Source organism: Haliotis cracherodii, unplaced genomic scaffold (genome assembly GCF_022045235.1).
Source record: "Haliotis cracherodii isolate W230 unplaced genomic scaffold, xgHalCrac1.p SCAF_2, whole genome shotgun sequence".
In the NCBI taxonomy this organism is placed as follows: domain Eukaryota; kingdom Metazoa; phylum Mollusca; class Gastropoda; order Lepetellida; family Haliotidae; genus Haliotis; species Haliotis cracherodii.
This window is the reverse complement of record NW_027266275.1, coordinates 80,257,172-80,284,290: the sequence shown is the minus strand read 5'-3', so window position 1 is coordinate 80,284,290 and position 27,119 is coordinate 80,257,172. Positions and strand designations below refer to the sequence as shown.

The window sequence follows — 27,119 nt, the reverse complement described above, 5'->3', positions numbered from 1 at the left end:
TGCATCGAACACGTAGCTATGTGCAATCAACAAGAAGTTGTTATCCATAAAGTTATACGTTTCTTACATACTCACTAACTTTAGAAAATCCAGATTGCCAATAAAACAGTTCTTGGAAGTCGGCCAAAAAATGGGCCCGGATCTCCGTTGGTATGGATTGTCCAGTTCCCAGTTACCTGCATGATAATCCATAAGGAGTGTGTGACTCTTAACCATAATGTGAAAAGATTGATCGTATTTCGAGAATGTAGATCTAAATCACATTTAAAAATGTCGTGAGAATTTTTATCAAATTTTAAGATTGATACAGATCTGTCGTAAAGTCCTTAATATCTGATCATATGTCCAGGGGATCAAGGCTAGATTTAAAAAAAGTTAAGGCTGTCTCAATTGTGTGAAAGAATTCACTTCAATCAAGAAATGGGGCGGTCGGGTAGCATAGTGGTTAAAACGTTCGCTCGTCACGCCGAAGACCTGGGTTCGATTCCCGACATGGGTACAATGTGTGAAGCTCATTTCTGGTGTCCCCCGCCGTGATATTGCTGGAATATTGCTAAAAGCGGCGTAAAACCATACTCACTCACTCATGCATAATTGCATTCTGAGAGACCAAGTGAACACCATGTTGTGGTATAAAAATTGATGATACTACCCCAGCGGCTACAAGAAATCACAACAGAACGTGTTTTGTGTCTATACGAACGAAAACATTCACCAAAACGGAAAAGATGAAAAGGGGATTTCCCATCTGAGCGTATGACAATTATGAATCGATCGCTGCAACGAACGCCGGTTTATTCAAAATTTCAATCTAGTTACTCTATGTTTCTTTTGCACAAAAAATGTTGTTTTTTTATTGTAAAAGTTATTTTGTTTGACAGAACTGACGAATCACTGTCTCTGCTCCGAGATATTTAATACCTTTAAAATACAGTAATTCCATCCACGAGTCAAGATTTTGCACAATGTGTCTCACATCCAATCAGAATCTATTTCCTGGTTGAACGCGATGATGTGAAAATACGGTTCACGAGTGGGCATGGAATGTGTAAGATGTTTCTCATTAGGAATTCTAACACTGTATTTTACCTTCATTATATTATGCAGTATTGATGTGTCTATCAACAACTGGCGTGTTATGCTCGTTCTACTCCAATCATGTCCGTTGTACCCCGTAAACTATCTGGCCTACAGAGCAATGCGTTTTGGCGATGTACTCATGTGTGCATGGCTAAAGTTTGACGATTTGACGGCATATGTTGTGTTTTCGTGAAAAAAAAAGCAGATAAGGGCCCGGATATTGGCGGATAAGGTTATTTACGTGCATTCTATCACCAACTAGGATAGATACAGGACATGTGTTGATTGCACCAACATGTTGTAACAATTGTTCTGTCAATATACTGTGACGCTTTCTAAAAATAGATTAATAATGCGTCGTATAGTCGTCACACATGGTTGAGCAACCAAGAGCACATTGAATTGTATGACATGGCATAGTGCATACATTGGCAGTAATATTTAGTTAATGTAAAGTGGCTTTATGATACTGTTTCTTCTAATATTATATAACTTTAACATACAAGATACATGTTTTACATAGGAACTCGTTATTGGTCAGTAAATAAAAATATATATACTGTAGCCCTATTCTCTGCTTACATATAAGGGGCATATATTTTTATTTACTGTTCAATAACGAGTTCCTGTGATATTTTAGTACATCATCCTATTAATATCGTGAAATGTTTCTTTTTGTAACCAACCATATCCACCTTATGTTTAATTTGTGTTTTTGTCTTTTTTTTCAGACATCATTGAAGGCACCGTATCTGAATCATTTTTACTTTGACAACAATCCAAAGGTTTGGCAAAAGTAAAAATGTTTGAGGTAGAAACTCGGGACCGAAGCAGCAGCCCTAATGGTGCCTCCAGTGATGTCACACCTGCAAACCAGCAACTACAAGACTATGAAGACAGGATTAAACGACTTGAAAATGAAAACAAAGTACTCCATGGAAGAATAAGAGGATACAAGACACTTGGTACATTATTTTTTATTCTCTTTGGTCACTTAAACAGTACAGATTTGTACAGTCATTAAGTCTACATCTCCACACAAAGTGATCTTTGAAGGACCTTACAAACAGCTACTCAAAATTACTATATATATGAATAATGATGTAATCATGTAATTACTACTACTCAGGAATTAAAACTGTGTCGTAAGTGCCAGTATTTTACATGTTTGTACATTCATAGTCATAATAATGGTGTCATGTTTTGTTTGTTGTTTAATGCCACAGTAGCAATATTCAAGCTATATGACGTCAGTCTGTAAGTAATTGAGTGTGGACCAGACAATCCAGTGATTGACATAATGAGCAGCAATCAATGCATTTGGGATAAGATGACATGCATCGACCAAGTCAGCAAGCCTGACCACCCGATCCTATTAACAGCCTCGTGTGACAAGCACTGTCCCCTCACACAAGCTTAAGTTACTACCTCGCGTCTTCATGGGTCACTGGTGTCATTTGTTTGAAATGATCATCATGTTTATCCTAGAGGCCCTGTGATACAATGATTAGTGTTGACATTAGGGGGGGAGGGGGGCTCAAATCTGTAAGGTTAAATACATTTAAAGTATTTGTGGCCACAACTATTGTTTTCTGACTCTGCTAACTGTACTGAAACAGACATGTCTATAGAATGAACAAACTGACTCTAGGATAGCAAGCATTTTTATTACACAAAAGTCTTCTGGTCATGCTGAGAATGTTCATATTTGCAAACCAATTATCTTCAATTGTTCGATGGGCATTACTTAGAATTTGACGAATATCAAAGTAGACACAATTTTATGGATAACTTCTTCCAATACTGTAAAGGCAATGTTTTGGTATAAATCTTGCTTGACAACGGTGTGAGGATCTATATCGAAACGTCACCTTTAATTAAAGAAGTTGTTATCCATAAAATTGTGTCTACTTTGTCAATCTTCAGCTTAAAAACGTTGAATTTTAAGCAGTACTTAAGATTGCGAGGGTGTGTAGATGTTTGGTACTGAAAATATTAACGGCTCATCATTTCTGAGCTTTAGACAAGATATATCTGATTCCTGGCTGCTCGTTTCCATCGACCTGGTTCTGCATGTGTGTAGTTTGTGTTCACCCATCATGTTCGTGTTTCAGGTGATTTACTTCAGGAAGCTAAAGAAGAGAACAAGAAGCTTGTAGAGGCACAAAGACATTTGAAACAGAAACTTGATAGTTGTACATCGATTAACGGATCTGAGTTTGACTCCGACCTTCATGTAAGTTACTGGGACCATGTGATACGTTCCACTTGTTTTAACACATTTCTTGGTATAGAACAAGGGAATTGATATTCCGGGATGATGTTTTATTAAGGAATGATGTCCCTATGCATTCTATATGGCTGGGGATTCAGTTCACAGGCCTCAAAGTGCCAACTTAAATGGTCGCAATGCGACCTAAATTTCAATTTGTTTACTGTCTAAAAGTCAGAGGTAGCCAAATGACTACCCTGAAAAATATCTTGTGGCGACTAAATTCTATTGCTATGCACATGTAGACACAAAAATAAAAAACAGTTGATCTTGGTGAACACATCTGCTCATAATTGTACAAATAATTCCTCCTACAGTCGACAATGAACCAAAATACATAAATATTAATGTACAGTGTAATAAGTATTTTATTTTAGTTGACAGTGCGCATTGGATAAGCAAGGATATACCTATATAATCTAGTAACACAAAATTTGAATCATTCTTCGAGTCACAAATCACAAAAATCAAGTACAGTTTCCACTATTATACAGTTCCAAGACTAGTGCTATGACTTGTACATATTATAACAGTTATTTGATAAAAGATAATTTCAAATGTTGTATACTCCCCAGGGAGTTGAGAATGATAACTGGAATGCTAACGGATCCACTGGTTGGGGTACAAATAAAACCTCATTTGAGCAGATACTAGTACCTGGATAATAAAGCAAAAAAATTGGTCAGTTGGATAACCTGAAACACAAGTATTGTTTACTTTTTGGGGTCTGAGACTAGTTGTCATGAGTTTCAATTTTGAGTTTGAATAAAATCAATAGAACTTGTAATTTTCCAGTCAACTTCACAGACTAATACAACCACCGTTAAACTGGAACCGACACAGAATACCGACATGAACATGACCCAGATAGCCGAGGCTGACGTTGAAGCTATATCTCAGATGGGGCCTTCCCATGATCCCGGGGTGCCCACAATCACCGAGAGATCAGTTGCCAGCAACCGGGACAATGCGGAGACCAGCGAGATGCACGGGTCAATAAGGGAGATAACTCCTATGCAGGAGTCTATGGTGGACACCCAAAACGACCTATCTCGCACCGAAACAGGAACGACCATCACCAAGGGTGGAAACATGACCCAAAACTTGGAACTCGACTCCGATCGATATGAGGAGCCAGAATATGAGAAGGTTGGCCACCAGATGGCTTACAAGCCCGGCAGCATGAGCAGTATGTCTGTCATCTCTTCTGGACCTGATGAGAAGTATAACTTCCCCTCCTTGTCATCCGGAACTCCGCGCGGAGTCCAAGATGTCAGACCAAAGGCGTACCAATGTCAGCCCAATGACTATGAACTGCGACCTATGGTGAGTGTGTGATATGATAGTATCACTTGCATCATCATGATCATGTTAATTGTAATCAGTTTATTGTATCAAGCATACCACATATCCTTGAGGTGGATTAATTTAAGCAGAAATCAAAGCAATAAGCTGATTCAGCGATGATCTTTCAACTTTCAAAGAAACGATAGAGGTGATGTATTTTAACAATTATATTTTTAGCGTATCTCTCTACATGGTGTCTATATTCATTGTTTTGGGGTTAAAAAGATGCTTTTCAGCATCTTCTTGCATGTCTTGCATGCTTGTCTATTTATTTTGAAGTAATACGTACATAAGTACCATTTATTACCTACGAGGGCAAACATATCGTGGTTCATAAAAATCATTTGGGCCCTTGGGTCATATCTCGTCACGAGACAACAGTGTTTTGTTTCCGTCATCTGTACATAATTGTTTAAGTCATTCGAATCTTATGCAACGTCAGGTGGCAATGACGTCACACTAGAAATGTCATAGCTGTAGATTGTTGACGTCATTTGACAAATTGTGGTTCCACTACTGTTGCGACTTGCTGTCCTTATAGATAATCACTAAAATTCGTCTCTGTATGTAGACATCTTCTTCAGTAATAAATAGAACATTTTATTTGTCGTAGACATAGTATGACATGAACACTCATATAATATCCTCTATGTACAACTGTATAACCTCTATGAGCCTGTCAGACAGCCTGTGTTGATGTGCAGGACTCGGAGCTCAGCGTGCAGATGAGAAACATGCTACAGATGCACAGCACCGTGGAGGAACCAGAACTGGCAGCCAAGTTCCGCAAGATGTCAGAGGACATTGCGAAAACAGAGGAAGATGCCAAAAGGTTCAAGGTAAGGACATTTCATTGTCTCATTGTTCTCATTCGTTGACAGATTTACTGTAATTAGCTTACTGAGATGATTTATGACATTGTACTTTTTGATCCAGTATACAGTTTAAAGCATTTCCTCATGAGTGCTCCCAATACTGTTGTGCATATGATGGAATATTTTTGTAAATTCTGGTTCACAATAGGGTGACCGTACTAGATCATTAACATGGTTGAAAGTGTGTTATCATGCCTTGATTATTTACTGTCAGTCATGATAAAGATGGAATGTTGCTGAATATGGCTATTCCTTTATTTCTAGCCATCATTGCGAATGATTACCTTACTTCATTATTTAGTATTGTAACCATGGTAACATTATACACTGATACCATTAACTCACGGAAAGATGGACTTTAGTAGAGTAGCTTCCAACTTGTCTAGTTCGTCACGTGATTTTGATTTGACTATGCATAGACTTGTTTGTCCAGCCAAAATGTAACTCCAGAATTCCAGCCATGTTCGACAAGGTGGAAATGGAACTTTTATAGTCAGTTAACACCCTTGCCTCGGGAAGAGGGAAATAATTACATATTCACATATTCTGCCTAATCTCTAACATTATTGAAACTGTCTTATTCATTTATTTTCACTTGCATGACTTTTATGAATACCATGATGTAGAAATAAGAGTGTCTGTGTATTCCAGAATCTGGCCTACACCTTTGCCCAAGAGAACCAGCGGTTGAAGACGTCAACGGCCATGGAGTTGAAGGAACTGAAGAATCAGAACTTCGAGCTCAGGTAAACATGTTTTTTTTTTTCTATACGCAGATATGTTGCAGTATCAGCTGGTTGCTCCAATCTGATTCAGTGATTGGCCTTTTACTTCCAACTATAGGCCTGTAACCATGGTAACTGTTTCACTGGTGTGTGAGTGCACTGCTGTACAAGAGGTTGTCAGATGAGGGTTAGACATGAAGTGCAGATATGAAAGTGTACCCGTCGATCCCTGGGCATGTGCATAGGGTTCTACTTGGGAGACCACTTACACCAAGCAGGGACAGGATGAATGTGAAGAGGTCATAAAATGTGTAAAGTGTTACCATGGTTACAGAAGAAAATACACAGATAATTAGTTAACATTTATGCGCACTTTGAACTTAGGGACAAACTATTTATTAAAGGGGTGGGATTCGTTCTTAGGACTGTATCATATTTTGCCACACACCCCCAACCCCCCTAAATAAATGACCAATCCAAAAATAATGTTCACATTTATTATTTTTTATTGGAAAAAAATTGCATCATATTTTCGTGGTCCCCACATATACTTGTGATAATTTTTTGTTTTTAGACATAATATCACCAGATAAAGACCGTATGGTTTAGCCTTGGCAACAGAAATATGACCAAGGTATCAATGTTGTTTTCTGCATTTTATTGAACTCTATTGTGATCGACAGAGAGGAAAACAGGCGGCTCATTACCCGAATCAAGAGGCTGGAACACGATCGGGACCACCTGCCTGTCACCTCCGACCCTCTCACGTCACAGACCCGGCTGGCAGAGTGGGTGGCAGTAGAGACCCCACAGGTAACACAGCAGTTGCCTCCCTTGCATGGTTTTACCTAAAACTTATTAAATGAATTGGGATTAAACCAGTGATATATTCACTGTCTTTGGCAGATTTTATTATGTTTTTCTGTTCTGTGTAATGATAGAAAACATTCGTAAACCTTATCAGTTTATGTGATTCACATGAGTAATTTGACTATCAATGAACTCCATGTTGATTTGATTATTTACATTGAAGCAAAGGCTGCAGTAATGACGCTTCACTTCAGTTTATAATATTCTTAACATTGTGAAATTATTATGAAGATTTTACTATTTCAAAGCCGTCGACTGGTTTGTTCTCAGGGGAAGGCTGGCGTGGAAGGGGAGCTGTTCCAGCAGGGCCCAGACTCATCACTTCCAGAGGACCTTGGCGCCGTCATGTCCAACGTCCGATGCCTGAAGAAAGAGAACAAAGAGGTAGGTATTCAGAGAGTGGGGGCTGACAGAGGTGTATGTCACCATGTGCTTTGTGGCAGTCTCAGCGCTATGGGGAGTCTCACATAGTGGGCCCCTAATACTCCCACTTGTTATTAGAGCCAACTTAAAGTCAAAGTCAAATGTGTTGCTATGGAAACATGAAAAAATCAAATTTTGTAAAATTCCTAAATAGCAAAGGGACCACTTCTGTCTTTGGTTAATATATGTACCAGGTGTGGATGAAAAGTCTTTCACAGTTTTCAAGTTGTGCTCCAAAAGTGACACTTACCTCACCCAAGTCCAAATTGTTTCCATGGAAGTTGAGAAAATAAAAATGCCAGAAATCCCCAATGGCAAACTTCAAGATCTGTTTGATATATCTGCCAATTTTTGTTGAAAAATATTAAACGCTTTTTCAAGTTAATAAAACGTTCTGAAAAAGTAGGGCAAAACACAAGAATGAGTGACAAACGAGGCTGCTAAACTCAGGAATTTGACATTTCAGGATTAGGTTTTTTGGGGGTATGTCTCAAAACATAAGGAATAAGGGTTTTTCTCCCCGACATCAAACATTTGAACTGGTCCCTTAATAACAAAATCTGGCCCAGACACACCAGCAACTTGCAGCAGGAACAACGATCCTTGGTAAAGGAGCACAGTGTCACGCAGTCAGGAGCAGCGATCCTTGGTAATGGGGCACAGTGACACGCAGTCAGGAGCAGCGATCCTTGGTAAAGGAGCACAGTGTCACGGAGTCAGGAGCAACGATCCTTGGTAAAGGAGCACAGTGTCACGCAGTCAGGAGCAGCGATCCTTGGTAATGGGGCACAGTGACACGCAGTCAGGAGCAGCGATCCTTGGTAATGGGGCACAGTGACACGCAGTCAGGAGCAACGATCCTTGGTAAAGGAGCACAGTGTCACGGAGTCAGGAGCAACGATCCTTGGTAAAGGAGCACAGTGACACGCTGTCAGGAGCAGTGATCCTTGGTAAAGGAGCACAGTGTCACGCAGTCAGGAGCAGCGATCCTTGGTAAAGGAGCACAGTGACACGCAGTCAGGAGCAGCGATCCTTGGTAATGGGGCACAGTGACACGCAGTCAGGAGCAACGATCCTTGGTAAAGGAGCACAGTGTCACGGAGTCAGGAGCAACGATCCTTGGTAAAGGAGCACAGTGACACGCAGTCAGGAGCAGTGATCCTTGGTAAAGGAGCACAGTGTCACGCAGTCAGGAGCAGCGATCCTTGGTAAAGGAGCACAGTGTCACGCAGTCAGGGGCAGCGATCCTTGGTAATGGGGCACAGTGTCATGCAGTCAGGATGATCAGCCCACTGAGCGGGTCACTTCGACCAGTTTAAATCGAACAGGACGTCCTGTCTGTAGATTTAAGAAGCCAAGAAGTGTATTTAGCCAATATCTTTTTTTGTAGCTGAAACAAGCCAATCAGAGCTGGAATATCAGATGGCAGGAACTGAACCAACAGTGGGAGCTGAAGGTGAAGGACATGAGGTCACAGGTCGACTCCTACAAACAGGAAATGACAGAACTGCAGAAGCGAGAGAAGCAGCTGCAACAGGACTGTGAGAAGATGGTGCAGAATGCCAAGGCCAAGGCCTATGAGGAGGAGGTGAGATCTTAGTTGTTGTTTGATCAAATAGTTCTGAATTTCCTTTTTGACTTTGGTATGTTAGGCTGTTTATTTTTTAGTTAAACAGATTTTCTTCATATTTCAAGAGTGAGGAAGAACTAAAGAAGTGTTGATTACCAATTGAAATAAAGTTTATGACCAACAAACATTTATTTTTACTTCTGATAAATCTACGGTCTATGCTTGTTCGTAAAACTTGGTTTTAGTTATTTTGTCAGCAGTAGCAGGGATTAGTGTTGCCTTGAGGACATATTTTATTTGTTATTTGTCTTGGTAGTTTGGGGATTGGAGATTGGAGACAAATCAGTGATTTACAAGGTTCATACAGGCTTGAAAAGGCCTTGAATTTTAGTGTCCACCTTGAAAGGCCTTGAAAATGGCTAAAATAGCTTGAAAAGCCTTGAATTTGTACAAAATGACATACATGTACTTGTACATTTATCACAGCGAGAGATTTGTGTGCCCAAGACCATCAAGAATTTGTGATCAGGCTTAATTCAGTTTATTTGTTGGTTGTGAAAATAGACCTTGATGAAACATGTCTGATGTTTACACTGATTTTAGGTCTTACTACTGATATATATGGTGGATTTAATTAATGTTGACTAGGGTTAATAACCCAACGAAAAGGACTGAAAAATTACAATTGAAAAACTTTTAGTGTTTCATATCTGTATGAACCTTGGTTTATGTTATTTACATTTTCTTTTCATTTAATTTGGCAGTGGTTGGAATGTTTCTTTTTTGTCTTTTTTTTTTATCTCATAGCATTTCTCATGCCTATAATTTCAGCATGAATGCTTTGTTAGTTAAAGTGTGTGGAAGGGTATGGGTGGCATTATACACTGTGTATTGTTGATGTGTTGACCATGCCTGACCATGCACATATTAATGGGTGATCCCACTTCCTTCCACAGTTCAAGTTGGCCACGGCCATCTTGGTTGATACTTGAAAAATGCTTGATCGAGCTTGCTCAATAGGAACCCATAGGGACATTCCTGACTTGTCGCTAGAACCTCAACATCAGGGTAGTAGGACCTGGAATTTGTCAATGTCTAACATAACATAACAGCTAATTCAGTTATTACTGGATAATCAAGAAATGTCAGATTCTAGCCAAAACAATTTTCTCAGTGTTGAGGTATATTCGAACATTTCGTATTTTGGATGGTTTCCCTTTATGTTGTCATCATTCTGACAATTGCTGAAAAGAGTCTTTTATCCAGGAATTTCCTTTACAGTGAAAGAGATTTACATATACGAGAAAGCTGGAAGTTCCATGAATAATAACCTCAACATTGAGCTGGTGGGCAGGAGCAGACTTTCTTTTGTGTAATACTTATCATGGATATTGTCAGAATTTTTGAATATTTGGGCAAACATAAATACAACTGAATGAGGAATCTAGCAGAGTCTTGCTCCATGTTGACCCGGCCTTGTGAGTGGGCAGAGTGCGACCAAATAAATGGAGCTGGTCCATGGATGTTTATTGTTAGTTGTTTTTGCATGTATGGTACTTGTGAAAGAGAAGGCTAAAGACATGGCCAGGTGTACAAAGATGGTACTGTAGGGAGTTTTGAGAAGAATATAAGGAAGGATGGTTATGTTCGCCAGCACTCCGTTGTTGTTGGTTAATCATTTATGATGTGCTCGACTATCATGCCCATGTCTGGCCTCGGTCTGCAGTGTGAGACTCTATGTGAGACAGGTCAGTGTCTCTGTGTAATGAAACTAGTTATTCCAAGATTGAAAGAGGTCATTATATTGAAGTAAAGTGTTCTTTCAAGGATTGATTAATAATTAATAATTACATCCTGTGAGCAAATTTGCAGGTATTTCTTTACCTACTGGCTATCTTCAAGAATTAATATTCAGAAACAATAAGCATCCATGTGATTACATTGGTAGCTTGCTCTCAAGACATTTGAGTCTGTCAAGACAGAGTGTTACTCCCCTAGCCGTGAGACCTGTGGTACTTGTGGAGGTAAGAACGACAGTCAAACACTGCTGTGTCAAACTTACGCTTGTCTCGAAGTAAAAGATTGGTCCCTCCATATTCCTTCTTTATTATTATGTAAGCTCTGATGTGTACAAGTTACCATTGTCTTGACGTCATCTCCCAGTCCCAGACATGGACTTCCAGCACGTATTTACCCTGATGAGACGATCTCGCCACATATCATCGGTCATCATGGTTCTATTACAAGGCTAACAAGCCAGATGTCACTGCATTGAGTTCGCCGTATTTACCCTGATGAGACGATCTCGCCACATATCATCGGTCATCATGGTTCTATTACAAGGCTTAACAAGCCAGATGTCACTGCATTGAGTTCGCCTTGTCAGAAACCTATCGTCTTGTCAGCTGCGCTCAAAGAAATGTTTAATTGATGAGTCTGTTGGGGATTAACAGGTCGTTTGATCAACACCAAGTGCTAAAGTTAGAGAAGCCATGATAGTCTTGTGTTAAGGATCAATGCTAAGAATAATATTAGTCATCTATTTCCGTTGCTTGTTTGTCGCACGTTTCATCTTAGGCTTTCTTCATGCCAATCGGCAAATGAGTACCAAGTTTGTTTTTCGGTTGTATTTACATAGGTCCCTTTAGCTTCAACACAATGGTGTTTGACTGTAGTTGCCATGGTTACTGCTGACTTTCTCCAAAGATTATTTTTAACTCCTTCAATGTGCCATTATGCTCTACTGAATCATCTCAATTCAGTTAATGTTACTGAGATCAGGTTTGGTTTATGTTATGGAAATGCCCCGAGTAACACTTTCTGACTTGTGTTTGTAGACTGCGAAGGAAGAAGCGCAGATGAGGCTCCACCAGTGCACAATCCAGAGGCGCAGTAAGCAGGAAGAGGTGGGTGAGCTCCAGGCCCTCCTGGAGACGGCGATCAGGGACAAACACAGCCTGGAGGCGGAAATCAGTGTGCTCAAATCTCGTTACCAAGGCAACATGAGAAGTGGCCAGTTTGGGATGGAACGAAGCAGAGAGGATCTGACCACTGAGATTGAGGTCCTGAGACAGCAGGTATGTGCCATGTTCACATGATTAAGTTTAAGGATTGAGCATTTGATTTTCTGGATTGGATAGAACTGGGTAGGATTTGTTCTAAAAAATATTCAAACCCCTTTTCTACAGAATAAAACTTACATGTCCTGTTTCTTGCAAACTACAATAGAGTGAACGAAGAATACAGTTCATTAAATATATTTATTTAAAAAATGAATAATTGAGCTCCCGTTTATGTTGAAAAAAATGGCTAAGCTCCTAAACATTATTTTAAAAAATGTTGATCTCAAACCAAAGCCCAACCTTCCAAACAGTGTGATACGGGTGTTAAAACTGAAGTATATTCCTTAGAAATTCGAAGTAGTCTGATTTTTGCTCAATCAGGGTAATGATGAGGTATTTCCAGTAAACATCATGGTTTGTATGACAGCAATCTTTATGACCAGTGTGTTGATGTGTGACAGTTGACCGTGTTCGAGGAAGATTTTGACCGCGAGAGACAAGACCGTGCTGCTGCCCAGTCTGCTAGGGATGACCTTCAGACTACGCTGGAGAAGGTCAGAGAAGAGAAGGAACCCCTGATGCGTCGAACCAAGTTCCTGGAACAAAAGGTGTCACATTCAGCTTCATCTAGGTTGCTCTGTTAAGGAAACAGAAAATTTGTCATGTTTTATATTTTCTTGATGCACTGCTGGATTGAAAAGTACTGGTTATAATTTTCAGGGCTCTAAACCAGTAACTGATGCACTGATTTCATTTTCAAGTATCATTTAAGCATTTTTCATGAAACAAGAGAATATTTCACTCTATTATTTTATTTCTACACATAATTCTCAACCATTCTGTGCTAGGTTTCCTTCAGATTTACAAAGATATTGGATATTGAACTGTGTATCTGTGGGGAGACGCACATACTAGGACCCCAACCCTTCCCAATTATCAATTCATCGGGTGGAAATTTAAAGAATCGGACAAGTTTAAAGACAATTTTCACTTGCCCTGATTTCATTTTCACTTGCCCAAATAGTTTCAAAATAAAACTTCAAATCATCAATATGTGTTTATTTACTGTTGAACAAAATTACACTACACCAGCACTGTTATATCTACATAAGGACTCGGGGAAATTCTAAATGAACAGCGGAAACCTCATGACTTGTCAAATAATGTTTTTTCGAAATTGTGTACAACCGTCAACAAAAACATGTTTCTTATTTCTGGATGTTACAGTTGGATACTGACAACAAATTCTGCACTTCATGACATTTTGTTTTTTGTCATACACTACCCATAGAAATTCATCGCACCAACTCTGAATGAATTTTCTGTCCTGTTTTTCGGCATCATACTTCTTGTTCTCAGAACATGTGTCCTCATTTGGTCGTATTCTTTTACATGATTAGCTATCATCGTCATTTTCAGATTTATTTTCACTTTCCCCACCGAAAAAACTTTTCATTGACGCCTGCTTGTGTGTCGCCATAACCTGGTCGTAACTGTTTACATTGGAGACAGTCACAGGCCACGACGTGTTTCAATTACAAGACCCCTCTAGGCAGTATTGATAGTGTATCAATTATCAGATCCCTCTAGTCCGCAATGAGAGAAAAGCATTCAAACCGAGTGTAGAAAGTTGTTTCATACTGTTCCGAATGAATATTAAATCAAAAATAGTAAAGGGACGTAACTCTAAGTCTCGTGTGTCAGTGTTTCGCGAAAGGGCGATTACGAAATTTCTCTCAGTTAATTTATTGTACCATTTTACCAGTAGTTAGGCATGTAGACAGTGATGGTAATTTCCAATATTACTTGTTAAATATTACAAGTTAAAGTAAGTGATTTTGTTGCCCGACCTCGTATTTCTACTTGCCCCGGGAGTCGGGAAATGGCAAATTTCCACCCCTGTTCATTGTTTGCCTTTCCGATATGGATGCATATTTTAATTCATATTTGCGCTGTTTGCTACTGACACTGCCGCAACTTCCATTTGATGTTCATCTTCAGCACTGATGTAATGGATGGTGTGTTGTTTCAGCTGAAGAGTCACGAGGCGACAATGCAGCAGACCCTGCAGCGTAACGAGAGTCTGCAGACACAGGTCCGTGACCTCCAGGGTCAGGTAGGTCAAGGTCATGTAGGTCAGGGTCATGTAGGTCAGGGTTTGGTAGGTAAGCCCCCAACCTGCTACCACCATGATCACTGACTCATTCTTACACTTGAGATACAAGACAACGTTCTCTTTTTCTGAATAATTAAAAACACTTAAGCACATTCCACTTAAGATATTACAAAATATTTGACAAAAAATACGGATTGTTGAGTTAGTTCTTGACCCTGCTGGGTATACAGACATTGTCACATATGCAAGTTTGTTGTTTTTACAACCAATTATTAATCACTTGTTTAAGCATGCCATTGGAAGGTCTACGTATTTTGAGTTTTAGACGCAATGAAAAACTTGAATTATGTTCATCAAAACATGGAGTCAATCATGCTAGTAGTGATTACTAATTTTCATTTCAAATTTTAAGTCCCAATTATCCTAATTCACAAATTATCTCTGCTGACATCTAAGAGTTTATTGGTTATATGAACAGTGGAGCTAATATTTTGTATTTTTTGTAATGAATTGGATATTTTTTATGGAGACATCACCCCGTCTGATATTCCTGGGGTTTTTTTCTGTCTCCAGAATCGGCGACTGCAGGAGAGCAGCATCCCACAGTTCCAGGGGAATATGATGAACCATACATACCCACGCTACCAGAACCAGCCAGCCTTCCAGAACATGCCCATGTACCCCAACACACCCATACAGGGTTTCTCACCCCACGGACAGATGGGCGGGGCAGGCTTCGTGCCACAGTCACCCCAAGCGTTCAACCATCCACAAATGAACATGAACAGTAAGATTATTGAACTAAACATACTGACATTACTGACAAACTTTGAAAGTAACTAAAGACCTGTCTCTTCAAGCAAGCCTTTCTGACTAGATCCATCATGGTCTAAGTGCTACTGAGCAGTTATAAATTTGAACGTGCACCATACAATTTCTTAATTTAAGCTTTTCTTAAATATTGACCAGTGAATATACGGGTTAGAATAGGTCTTCAACAACCAATGCTTGCCAAAAGAGGCGACTATGCTTGTCGTAAGAGGTGTCTAACGGGATCAGGTGGTCAGGATCGCCAACTTGGTTGATGCATGTCATCGATCCCAATTGCGTAGATTGATACTCATGCTGTCAATCACTCGATTGTCTTGTCCAAACCCGATTATTTTCGAAATGACGTCATGTGCCTGGACTGTTTTTGAGTGTGGAGTTAAACAACAAACAAAACAATCAAAAACTTAAGTATGGCCCTGTTTTTGGAAACTCTTGAAAATAGTTTAGTTGGTTTAGGAATTTTGAAAGGTTAGCCTAGCTATTACTGGAGAATGGGATTGTAGATTCAGAAATGCAAAGCCCAAGTTTAACTTTAAGGTATCCCTACAGCCTTTTTAAGTAGTGTCCTTATACATTGTCCGCATGCCTGAGTATTGCTTGCTCGATTCACAGATCCGCCATTCATGCAGTATAACGCGGGGCCCCAGATGGGAGGTGTCCCGAACTCCCCGGTCATCCCGAGGCAGTGGACATGTGACTACTGCACCTTCTCCAACATCCCCAGCAGGACGGTGTGTGAGATGTGTGGCAAGATCAAGCGTGAGTGTGGAGTTATATTACCTTGTTATCGTAGCTGAATCTAGCAACACCTGGAGACATTGGTATATCACAGTAAGGGGTCATGATATATATACAACATCAAGAATGTCTTCTGTGAATCCTTCTCAGGAAACAATCCTAACCCTCATGGGTACCAGTGAATGTTCAGAGGCTACAAGGTTAACAACCGAGCATGTGATGACCTTTGGGCAGACCTTGAATAAACTAATTTTATGTCTTCAAGAAAATAATGAAAACGGTTATCATTATTTAAGTAGGACCTACAGTAGAAACCGGTACTCGCCCTGCAAGTCAAACAAATACTCTCAAACATAAAGGTAGCCTTAGATTTAGCAGGTTTAATTTTGAAGGTGTCTATATATTCATTCTCATTTGTACTTCTTCTGCTGTATCACACAGAATTACTGACATTCCATTGATGGCCTGTAACATGTTGTACTCACACTGTTGTACTCGCACTGTTGTACTCACACTGTTGTACTCACACTGTTGTATGCACACTGTTGTACTCACACTGTTGTACTACTCACACTGTTGTACTCACACTGTTGTATGCACACTGTTGTATGCACACTTGTATTCACAGTTGTTCTCACACTGTTGTACTCACACTGTTGTACGCACACTGTTGTACGCACACTGTTGTACTCACACTGTTGTACTCACACTGTTGTACTACTCACACTTGTACTCACACTGTTGTACTCACACTGTTGTACGCACACTGTTGTATGCACACTGTTGTACACTGTTGTACTCACACTGTTGTACTACTCACACTTGTACTCACACTGTTGTACTCACACTGTTGTACTCACACTGTTGTACTCACACTGTTGTACGCACACTGTTGTACACTCTTGTACTCACACTGTTGTACTCACACTGTTGTACGCACACTGTTGTACTCACACTGTTGTACGCACTCTGTTGTACTCACACTGTTGTACTCACACTGTTGTACTACTCACACTGTTGTACGCACACTGTTGTACTCACACTGTTGTACGCACACTGTTGTACTCACACTGTTGTACTCACACTGTTGTACTCACACTGTTGTATGCACACTGTTGTTCTCACACTGTTGTACTACTCACACTGTTGTACGCACACTGTTGTACTCACACTGTTTTATGCACTTTGTTGTACTCACATTGTTGTACGCACACTGTTGTACTCACACTGTTGTACTCACACTGTTGTATGCACACTGTTGTACTCACTGTTGTACTACTCACACTGTTGTACGCACACTGTTGTACTCACACTGTTGTACTCACACTGTTGTACGCACACTGTTGTACGCACACTGTTGTATGCACACTGTTGTACTCACACTGTTGTACTCACACTGTTGTATGCACACTGTTGTACTACTCACACTGTTGTACTCACACTGTTGTACTCACACTATTGAACTCACTGTTGTACTCACACTGTTGTACTCACACCACACTGTTGTATGCACACTGTTGTACTCACACTGTTGTATGCACACTGTTGTACTCACACTGTTGTACTCACACTGTTGTACGCACACTGTTGTACTCACACTGTTGTACTCACACTGTTGTACTACTCACACTGTTGTACTCACACTATTGAACTCACACTGTTGTACTCACACTGTTGTACTCACACGACACTGTTGTACTCACACTGTTGTATGCACACTGTTGTACTCACACTGTTGTACTACTCACACTGTTGTACTACTCACACTGTTGTACTACTCACACTGTTGTACGCACACTGTTGTACTCACACTGTTGTACTACTCACACTTGTACTCACACTGTTGTACTCACACAGTTGTACTCACACTGTTGTACGCATGCTGTTGTACTCACTGTTGTACTAACACTGTTGTACTCACACTGTTGTGCTCACACTGGTGTATGCACACTGTTGTACTCACTCTGTTGTACTCACACTGTTGTACTCACACTGTTGTACTCACACTGTTGTACTACTCACACTGTTGTACTACTCACACTGTTGTACTCACACTGTTGTATGCACACTGTTGTACTCACTCTGTTGTATGCACACTGTTGTACTCACGCTGTTGTACTCACACTGTTGTACTCACACTGTTGTACTCACACTGTTGTACTACTCACACTGTTGTACTCACACTGTTGTACTCACGCTGTTGTACTCACGCTGATGTACTCTCACTGTTGTACTCACACTGTTGAACTCTCACTGTTGTACTCACACTGTTGTACTCACTCTGTTGTACTCACACTGTTGTACTCTACAGGTCAACAGCAGACTGGGTACGTCTCATCGGGAAATGCTTCTACAGAACCGGTATGTCACTTGGATATCATTGGGGTTGTTCTTACAAGAATATATTCCTTGTGTTTTGTTTTGTTTTCTCAAGAAAGTATCAGGGAATTTCAATATGGTTTTGCCATTCTCTTGTAGTTTTGTGTGAAACTAGAAACCTTATTGAAAACATTATGGGAAAATGTTTGTGTCAGCCTTGCCAAATGTTTATGTCTGATAGATCGCTGATCAGCATGTTATTTGTCAAACTTATCTGTAGGTCAATATTCCTATGCTTACTTTGCAAGTTGCTCCTGTGCCCTTGGTATTTAGGATCCTAGGACCTGATCCATAAAGTGCTCATAGCGCTAAGATGATCGTAGCTCCCATACTTTAACATAGGCTTACGGCAGTCGTAGCACTAAGATGATTGTAGCTCCCTTACTTTAACATAGGCTTGTGACAGTCGTAGTGATAAGATGATTGTAGCTCCCCTACTTTAACATAGGCTTGCGACAGTCGTAGTGCTAAGATGATCGTAGCTCCCCTACTTTAACATAGGCTTACGACAGTCGTAGCGCTAAGATGATCGTAGCTCCCCTACTTTAACATAGGCTTACGACAGTCGTAGCGCTAAGATGATTTTAGCTCCCCTACTTTAACATAGGCTTGCGACAGTCGTAGCGCTAAGATGATTGTAGCTCCCCTACTTTAACATAGGCTTACGACAGTCGTAGCGCTAAGATGATTGTAGCTCCCCTACTTTAACATAGGCTTACGACAGTCGTAGCGCTTAGATGATCGTAGCTCCCGTACTTTAACATAGGCTTACGACAGTCGTAGCGCTAAGATGATTGTAGCTCCCCTACTTTAACATAGGCTTACGACAGTCGTAGCGCTAAGATGATTGTAGCTCCCCTACTTTAACATAGGCTTACGACAGTCGTAGCGCTACGATCGCTCTGTGGAACGGTGCCCTTCTTTGAAAAGTTGTCTTTGTGCCCTTGCAGTATAAGTATAGTGTCTTCCTGCTGTGTATGATGGGATGTGTTTGTGTTTCAGGTGCTGATGTCCCGTGATGTGATCCACCCACCACCTCTGTCCAGAGGTCAAGACGTCCCGGACGAAAACGGAGACCTGGTCACCGATAATGGACTGTAATAGTGAACACTTCTGTAAGACAATGCTCCATGAAACCAAATCATAAAACTAATAGATAACCTTTAGATCAGTTGATGATACACACCATTCTATTCACTGGTACTGCCATGTAGTAAAGGTGAATTGGCAACAAGGGAAAAGTCCAGTCCTGAGAACCATACTAAAAGGCAATTGTGTTTATGTTGATATAAATATGTTAACTAAGGTTCAATGATAATAATATGAAACATAAGGTGGTCAAATGGGATTGTAGGCGGAAGGTTTCCAAGATGAATAAGAGGGATAAAAAGAGTGAAACACTGTTGTAATTTCTGTTGCCTATCAAATTTCACAAATTTCTGTGGCAGATATTCCCGTAATTTCATCTAGCTGCACTCCCTTTTATTTACAGGTTGAAGTGAAAACACTCCCTAGATGAGTTCTAGGCGCTCCATTTACATAACTTAGTGGAGGCAGCACAGGGCATCCCCTGCACGTCCTCCTGCTGGCAAGTTTGGGGAAACACATGACAGAGCCGAGCCGAGCCACGACCAGCGTGAACAACATCGCACCTCACCAGACGAATTGTGGATGAGAAGATGGAATATTTCTACGCTGCAGCACATCAGCTTACAGAAATACCAAGATGGATCAGCCATAACACAAACGGCCAGAACAGCCAGCCTGTTACCACAATCATCATCTTTCTGTGGTTAAGGAAATGCTGATTCGGAATAGGGCTCCAAGCTGGCTACACTGTATGTGCACACCATGAAGATGTGGGGCATACTCTCCCCAAGAGCTGATGTGTAAAGATCTTGCCTCGATCACTACACCCAGTTCAAGGGTCAGGAGTCTCGTGGTAAGCTGGTGACTCAGGTGTAGCTTGTGAGGTGAAACGCAAGGGTTCTGTCATGATTTTCCCAAGTTTTGTAACAGCCTTTCTTGCACTCAGCTTTCTTATTTACCCACAACGTTAACTGATGACAAACAGTTAATTCGAAAGCTGACTGCAGAAGAAAGGCACATTGGAATACACAAAGCCCCATGTGTACCACCAGCTTTTAATGAAGCTAAATGTTCCATATTTCTTAACTTCTTTGTTTTCTCAGGGATTTTTATTTCATTATATGATTTCTATTATTAAGAGCAAAATGCTCCATGGGGTAACTCATTAGTTTGTTCTATCAAAGTAGGATTTAGTTACTGTAGTTTCTTCCTGGGCCCCGTTCCACAAAGCGATCTTAGCGCTAAGTCGATCGTAACTCCCATACTTTAACATAGACTTACAACTGTCGTAGCACTAAGATCTCTTTGTGGAACAGGGCCCAGTTCTCTGGTTAGAATACCACATGGTGACTATGATAACGTTGACAAATATTTCCCCATCAGACAAACAGGTGTTCAAGTTGACAGTGTGTTAAGTATGTCTGTACAAACCTGTACAACATGAGGTAGACTTGGAGACTATAGCTCTCGTACAGAACGGGATTCCAACACTGAAATGCAGAAATGCTTGTGGCGAAATGTACAAAATGATGTTAATCTGTGTTCGTGAGAAACTAAAAACACAAACCTACTCATGGACAGAGATTGGTGTTATTCTGTATGATTCTTTCTGAGTATAGCTGATGCTTGTGTTTCCGATCCCAAACATTGTTGTTGATCTGTAGTCTCACAGTCTGCTTTGTGTGTACAGCTTCAACAGGATGGCTTCATGCCCTGCATAATTTTGCTTGGTTGAGACGATGCACAGAAACGTTTTCTCGAAGGAATTATTTAATTTCTGGATTGATATTCCTCATGTGAGTATGCTTAAAACTGTCATGGATAGAACCAAGCTGTTTTCATCTCTTCATCTTTCGCTGTACGTAGATGTACGTATATTCATGAAACATCAGTTCATATTTGAATATGAAGGAAGGCGATTTTGTTTACTATTTAACTGTTTATCATGTTTATCATACAGGTTCAATGATATGTGAAGTAAAAGTTGAAATTGTATGACCAACATTATCGTATATACATTCATGAAGTATCTGGGTTTGACATTGACTCAAAGATCACAGGTGCTTGATGACATAAATATCATAATCAAGAGCCTGTGTGAGAACTTGAGTTGGAAGCCTTACTCCAGTCGATATAGATTTGTATGCTGTAGTTGCATGTATGTTAACCATAAATTGATGAATGATGTGTGACTAGTGCCTTGATATTATAATACCACTATATGCTTGGTTCTTTCTGTTGATAATTCTAAGTAGCAACAATATCTCGAAATGAAACATTATTATCATGAATCGACCTAATTAACTTAATACTATATATTCATAATAATTAATTCAATCTTGTTTTACTTCCCTTATATGCCCTAAATGTAAGATGTGGGCTATTAAAGCCGATCATAACCACGCAGTACGTTGGCTATGAATGTATCTGATGATCCCAACTTCTCTAATGTTTGTGTAGAATATTCTGTGTACAACGTTGTCATAGTCACCCATGGTAAAAGATGTCCGTATTATTGATATGGTAAGCATTTTCTTACCCAAGTTTGAAATATTGCTAACAGAATTGTTCACTAGAATATCCCCCGGAATCTACAAGATGAATATCCCCCGGACTCTACAAGATAGCATGAAATGTTTGTTGATCTCAGAGTGTAATACAATATATTTCAAACAAAGCTGAATGTAAAATTTATGCCCATTTTAAACAGTGCGACCATGTATGGTATATGTTAAATGTAACTGATAACATATATACATGGTGACCTATGTGAAAGCAAACCCCAAACAGCATCCATTATTTTAAGTTGTTGACTCTACTTTTGTTGGACATGGATGCAATAATGTTTAGGGGCATACGTTCTGAGATGTGTAAGCAGGTCATGCATGATTCACATCAAACTGAAGACAACGACGAACTGAAGACTGAAGAAATGAGTGTTAGCCTGCAATGCTGGACAACAGTGGATGTATACAGCACTACATTCAGCGGGATAACGTTTCTCCCTGGTGTAGTCTCCTTTCAATAGATTGATACAGCTTGTGCATTAAGTATCACTTTGAATTGCTGAAAAAACTGCCATATTTAAAACCCTGAAGTTTCTGGTCAGTAAATGTTGAATTTCTTTTGAATTCATTGTAACAGGCAGACCAGGAAATTCTCACATAATTAAATGAAAATAAGTCCCATCACTGCCAAATATTTCAAAAGTTGAACAGGATGTATTTGTATTTTTTTTTGCCTTAATGCTGGATACAATCCTAGAAAGGAAGCTCTGTGATACCTGAACATGTCAGTCATAACCGGATTTACCCTCGTTTTGTGTCAGAGGACACTGAACATGATGATGTCTACTACATTCGTTAACAAGTATCAAGTATCAAGTTTCTTATGTTTGAAGTAAAACATGTGTTGGATAACATGTGCCAGCTATGAGTGATGTTTAAACATCATGGTCTTATAGAGATATTATTGGCTTCTTGTTGTGCAGTGCCATGTGAATTAACAAGATTAAATTGTCAATGTGGATTCTTTAACCACTATATTGTTGTTTATGTGGTAGTAAACTCCTTGTAGAAAAGCTGGTTGCAGGATGACTCACTAGAGGCCTATAGCAACTTGTAGTTTGCATAGATGCATTTTCCTATTCTCTGAATTGCTTATATTATAAGGGTAACGCTATTTTTCAGGGCATTATCATTTGCAGAAGCCCGAGGTCTTCCATTAACTGCCCGACGAAGGAGGGCAGTTGAAAAGACCGAGGGCTTCTGCAAATGATAATGCCCTGAAAAAGGGCGTTACCGTTATTATAGCTAAAATGGATGGAATTTGTTATTAAGTAAAAAGAAACAACATCGGTTTTGAAACATTTACTGAAATCATGGGATATCATGTGTCATGTGAAACTGGCTAATGATAAACAGAGTTTCTTGTGTCATGGGAAACTGGCTAATGATAAACAGAGTTTCTTGTGTCATGGGAAACTGGCTGATTCCGTCATAAAAGCAAATGTGTTCATTACCAGTGCAAATGAAACCGGCCTGACAGAGGGGAATATAAATATTGCCTAAAGTAATTATTGAATTACTCTTTTTTAAAGTCTATCCGTATAACCTCTGTCCAGTTAGTCTTGATTTTTGTGACAGTTGTAATGCTTTTATTTGCAGTTTATCGTAATGCTTGTATTAGTTAGCATCAGGAAAATATGTTATATAATGAGTTGTTTTCAAAGAATTGTGTCATTTTGATTAGTAGGTGATGGTGTTTTTGTAAACACTTGTATCTGTGCCATCTATCCCAAAAATATTTATTTAGATGAGTTACTTGGAGAAATTCAGATGGCACAATTCTTATTTATGTGATTAAGTCTGTGGCTTGAGGTCTTTGAAATATGTGCAAAGATGACAGAAACAATCTCTCTTTATAGCAATTGAGATGTTTTGCATATAAACCGAAAGGTAGGTTATGTACAGAAAAATACAAATCAAATATGACACAAGGTTTAGTGTAATATTCTTCAGATATAATTATGTTGTTTTAATTTCATATTATCAATTGACAAATGATGGGTTTGGAAGAAACCCTTGTGCAATGCTTAGTCAAGTACAATTACTGCACTACGTTAACACTTTGAATGACCCTCACTACCTGAAATGTACAAAAAGAAAGTCATAATTTGACTTAAAACAAATGATTTGGGTGCTAAGTCAAATGATTTGTTCTCAATTTGTAAGAGTTGATTTTGATATTTCTGAGATAATCCATTATTATTTGATAACCTTTCACAGAGTATACCTATTTCCTCCATTGTGGAAATACTGATCTAATTCGGTTTGGGAATGTTTATCAATAATAAAAGGTATGTGGGTCTGAGCTTTGTCAGTTTTCAAACACTGTATACTGTTTATTCGTATTTAATGTATCAGTAATGAAAATAAAAACGTATCCGTTTTTTGTTTGTTATTATATTCTTTTTCAAATATAAAACATCAATTCCAGAGAATAGCCAGTCTCAATGATCTGATGACACAGATTCTATTGGACATTAAAGGCATACTTGCAATGAAAATTATATAAATGGAAAAAAAATCAGTGATGACACCGCATCTCGATTTTTTAGAAGTCTGCCAAACTGTATTTGATGTGAAAGTTTGCTGAATAAAAGATGGTTCCACCCAATGTACAAGTATGCATACTTCTGGCCAATTACTTATCTGAAGACACTGATGTGCTCCTAAGAGTATGAACTCAGGCGAATAAGGAATCCCCTCCAATATACTGTAGATGCATCCGTGGTCCAGTGGATAATGCGTCCGCCGGTGGTTTGATTCCTATCCGTGTGTATACCAAAGAGTGTTAAAAGTTGTCGGCTGTAACCCTGCCTGGCTGTTGGCATTAAGGGGATCAAACGACACTGATTGAATTGAGTCCGTACACTGTCTGTGGGTGTTCGTGTTAAGTCTGTGGAGTGTTATCACACTGGGCTAGCACTATAAACCGGCTTTAGTCCAGACTAGTACAAGCAGGTACACATATCAAACGTGCATGTACGTTGCTGGTATGTAAGTGCTATTAGTTTGAATGGTACCTTTTAACACCTTGGCCACGGGTGACCCAGTCGTCTAAGGCGCCGCGATTCGCTGTGCAGAGTTGCGAACCTTGGGCACGCCAGAAACATATGATTGTGGGTTCGAATCCGGTTCGCCCCGATTATGTTTCTAGGTTTGTCAGCACCATACCCGTGCTCGTGGGTTTCACAGAAGTGGTAAACGTCTGAGACCTGCATCACTTCGGGCTTTCCTCCCACATTAAGGTGCCACGTAGTGATGTAACTGGAATACTGTTAAAAGCGGCGTTAAACCATACTCGCTCACTCACTCACTCATTTTAACACCTCGTCACCTCACCTTTAAATATATAAGTTTAACCGAATAATAATCGTTAAGAAGGCGTGTTTCCACATCATCTTTCCTGAATATATCTTGCCAAAGCTAACAATGTCCTTATGTGAAGAAATTTGTGGACTTCCATTCAAGATCAATATTAACCAGAGATTAAGTTCGTGAAATAGCATGCAACCTCGGGAAATTCAGCTTATATGGACGGACAACAAAGAATTGTTATTGGTGTTGTATCATTAATATGAAACGTCAACACCTGATAATCATTTCTCCGCCGAAACAGATTCCACTGGGAGAAACAGGCTACATAGCGGTAAAACTACTGTGAATGGGTAAGCATGTACTGTCCTACAGATAGCACCCAGGAATTTACACATTTGGCATAAAAAGGTAAGTGTTTGTTGCCTCACGCCACGCACCAGTACTCCTGCCTGTAAACGACGGCCTGTAAACAAACAAGACTATCAAATGATTAATGAACCAGAAAATCCAGTGACGCGATAGTATATTTGCTGATTTTAAAAAATCAAACTAAAACGATACGTTTTGAATTACGATTGCTGTGTACAGAGACTGTGCTGCTTGTATTATTTAATATTGTTTAATAGATATGTTCGTTATGAAACTGTTGTTGGTAGACAGGACTTTGGTGGCTTCCCACATGATGTAATGGTCTTGTTCTTGTTCAGAGTTCTGTCTACCAACAACAACTGGCGACAAAGAAAACTACAAGAAGCCATTGACATCAGGAGACACCAGCCAGCCGTGACCAGGGCGCCTATCTGCCTAGTGCTTGGGATTATTGCTTTGATCCTTGTCGGTGTTTATTATCTAGCTGGCTTCCTTTTGCCCTTATTGATATTTCCATCAGTGCTAATTACCACCGGCCTCCCGTTTGCCCATTGTCCATTGCCCATTACCAATCAAATATAATTTAAGGGCTGGCTTCCAGTTGTCCATAACCATCGGCCCTAATTACTATTGGCATCTATTGTCTTTTACTAATCACCCATCAACGGCAATTATCTGTTGGCTTCCCCTGTTAGTTTCCACCTTTTATTATGTTATTACTTTTGTTGTCCTTACCTGTACATATACTATATATGCTCTCTGCCTCATAGCATTTAACCCAAAAAACAAAAAAAGTTAAACTCCCATCTGCACCAATTTAAAAAACACCAAACCGGTAAATGCCCCCACTGCAACTTAAAAGAAACGCCGGAACACGTAATACTATATTGCACACATTACCAGCAACACAGAACAACACTCCAATCCACACTAAATTGCAACAATCAAATGACACCAGCAACTGTACTGAACCCCCTTAATGACTTAAAAACCTTTAAAGCACTAGGCATATATCTAATCAAAACAGGCCTACTCACTCACTCACTCACTCACTCACTCACTCACTCACTCACTCACTTTAACGCTTATAGGTATTTTTGCATGAACCTTTGCACACACAAAGACCAGATTGTAAACTGGTGTCTTTTGCTATTTATGGATTTGTAGAATATTTATTTTTCCGTTCCCATGGCAATATATTTAATCTTGACTCTGGTCAGAGCACAAGATAGCTCTTCACCAGTGAAGGTAACCAAAGAAACGGAAGTGAATTCTTTAGTGTAAACATTTATAGCTATATTTCTATTAAGCTGCAATATATAAGAGTTCATATATATATATATATATATATATATATATATATATATATATATATATATATATTGTTAATGTGAAAGGTGAGCTTCAGTAACTATTGATAACTACAGTTGGTAATGCAACAGCTTACAGCTTAAAATACAAAGTTCTGGATTCCAATTCCATTGTGTTGTT

General features: G+C 39.6%; 1 protein-coding gene across 3 annotated transcripts in view; it reads left to right on the top strand.

Moving 5' to 3' along the window:
• The window catches only part of LOC139468568 (TNFAIP3-interacting protein 1-like), a 46,558-nt gene extending 22,230 nt beyond the window's left edge, over positions 1-24,328 (top strand). For 2 of the 3 annotated variants that reach the window (XM_071250630.1, XM_071250631.1), the window contains exons 4-19: positions 1,812-2,045; positions 3,195-3,316; positions 4,148-4,678; positions 5,404-5,538; positions 6,226-6,320; positions 6,983-7,112; positions 7,440-7,553; positions 8,983-9,180; positions 12,000-12,239; positions 12,686-12,832; positions 14,257-14,340; positions 14,914-15,127; positions 15,784-15,930; positions 18,221-18,270; positions 19,291-19,403; positions 19,781-24,328. In XM_071250630.1, coding sequence (XP_071106731.1) covers positions 1,883-2,045; positions 3,195-3,316; positions 4,148-4,678; positions 5,404-5,538; positions 6,226-6,320; positions 6,983-7,112; positions 7,440-7,553; positions 8,983-9,180; positions 12,000-12,239; positions 12,686-12,832; positions 14,257-14,340; positions 14,914-15,127; positions 15,784-15,930; positions 18,221-18,270; positions 19,291-19,389 — 2,469 coding nt within the window. In that variant the 5' untranslated portion in view covers positions 1,812-1,882 and the 3' untranslated portion in view covers positions 19,390-19,403; positions 19,781-24,328. Of the gene's footprint in view, positions 1-971; positions 1,049-1,811; positions 2,046-3,194; positions 3,317-4,147; positions 4,679-5,403; positions 5,539-6,225; positions 6,321-6,982; positions 7,113-7,439; positions 7,554-8,982; positions 9,181-11,999; positions 12,240-12,685; positions 12,833-14,256; positions 14,341-14,913; positions 15,128-15,783; positions 15,931-18,220; positions 18,271-19,290; positions 19,404-19,780 lie in introns of those variants that run through there. The other variant, XM_071250632.1, reaches the window with a different exon arrangement.
• Positions 24,329-27,119: the final 2,791 nt, after the last annotated feature.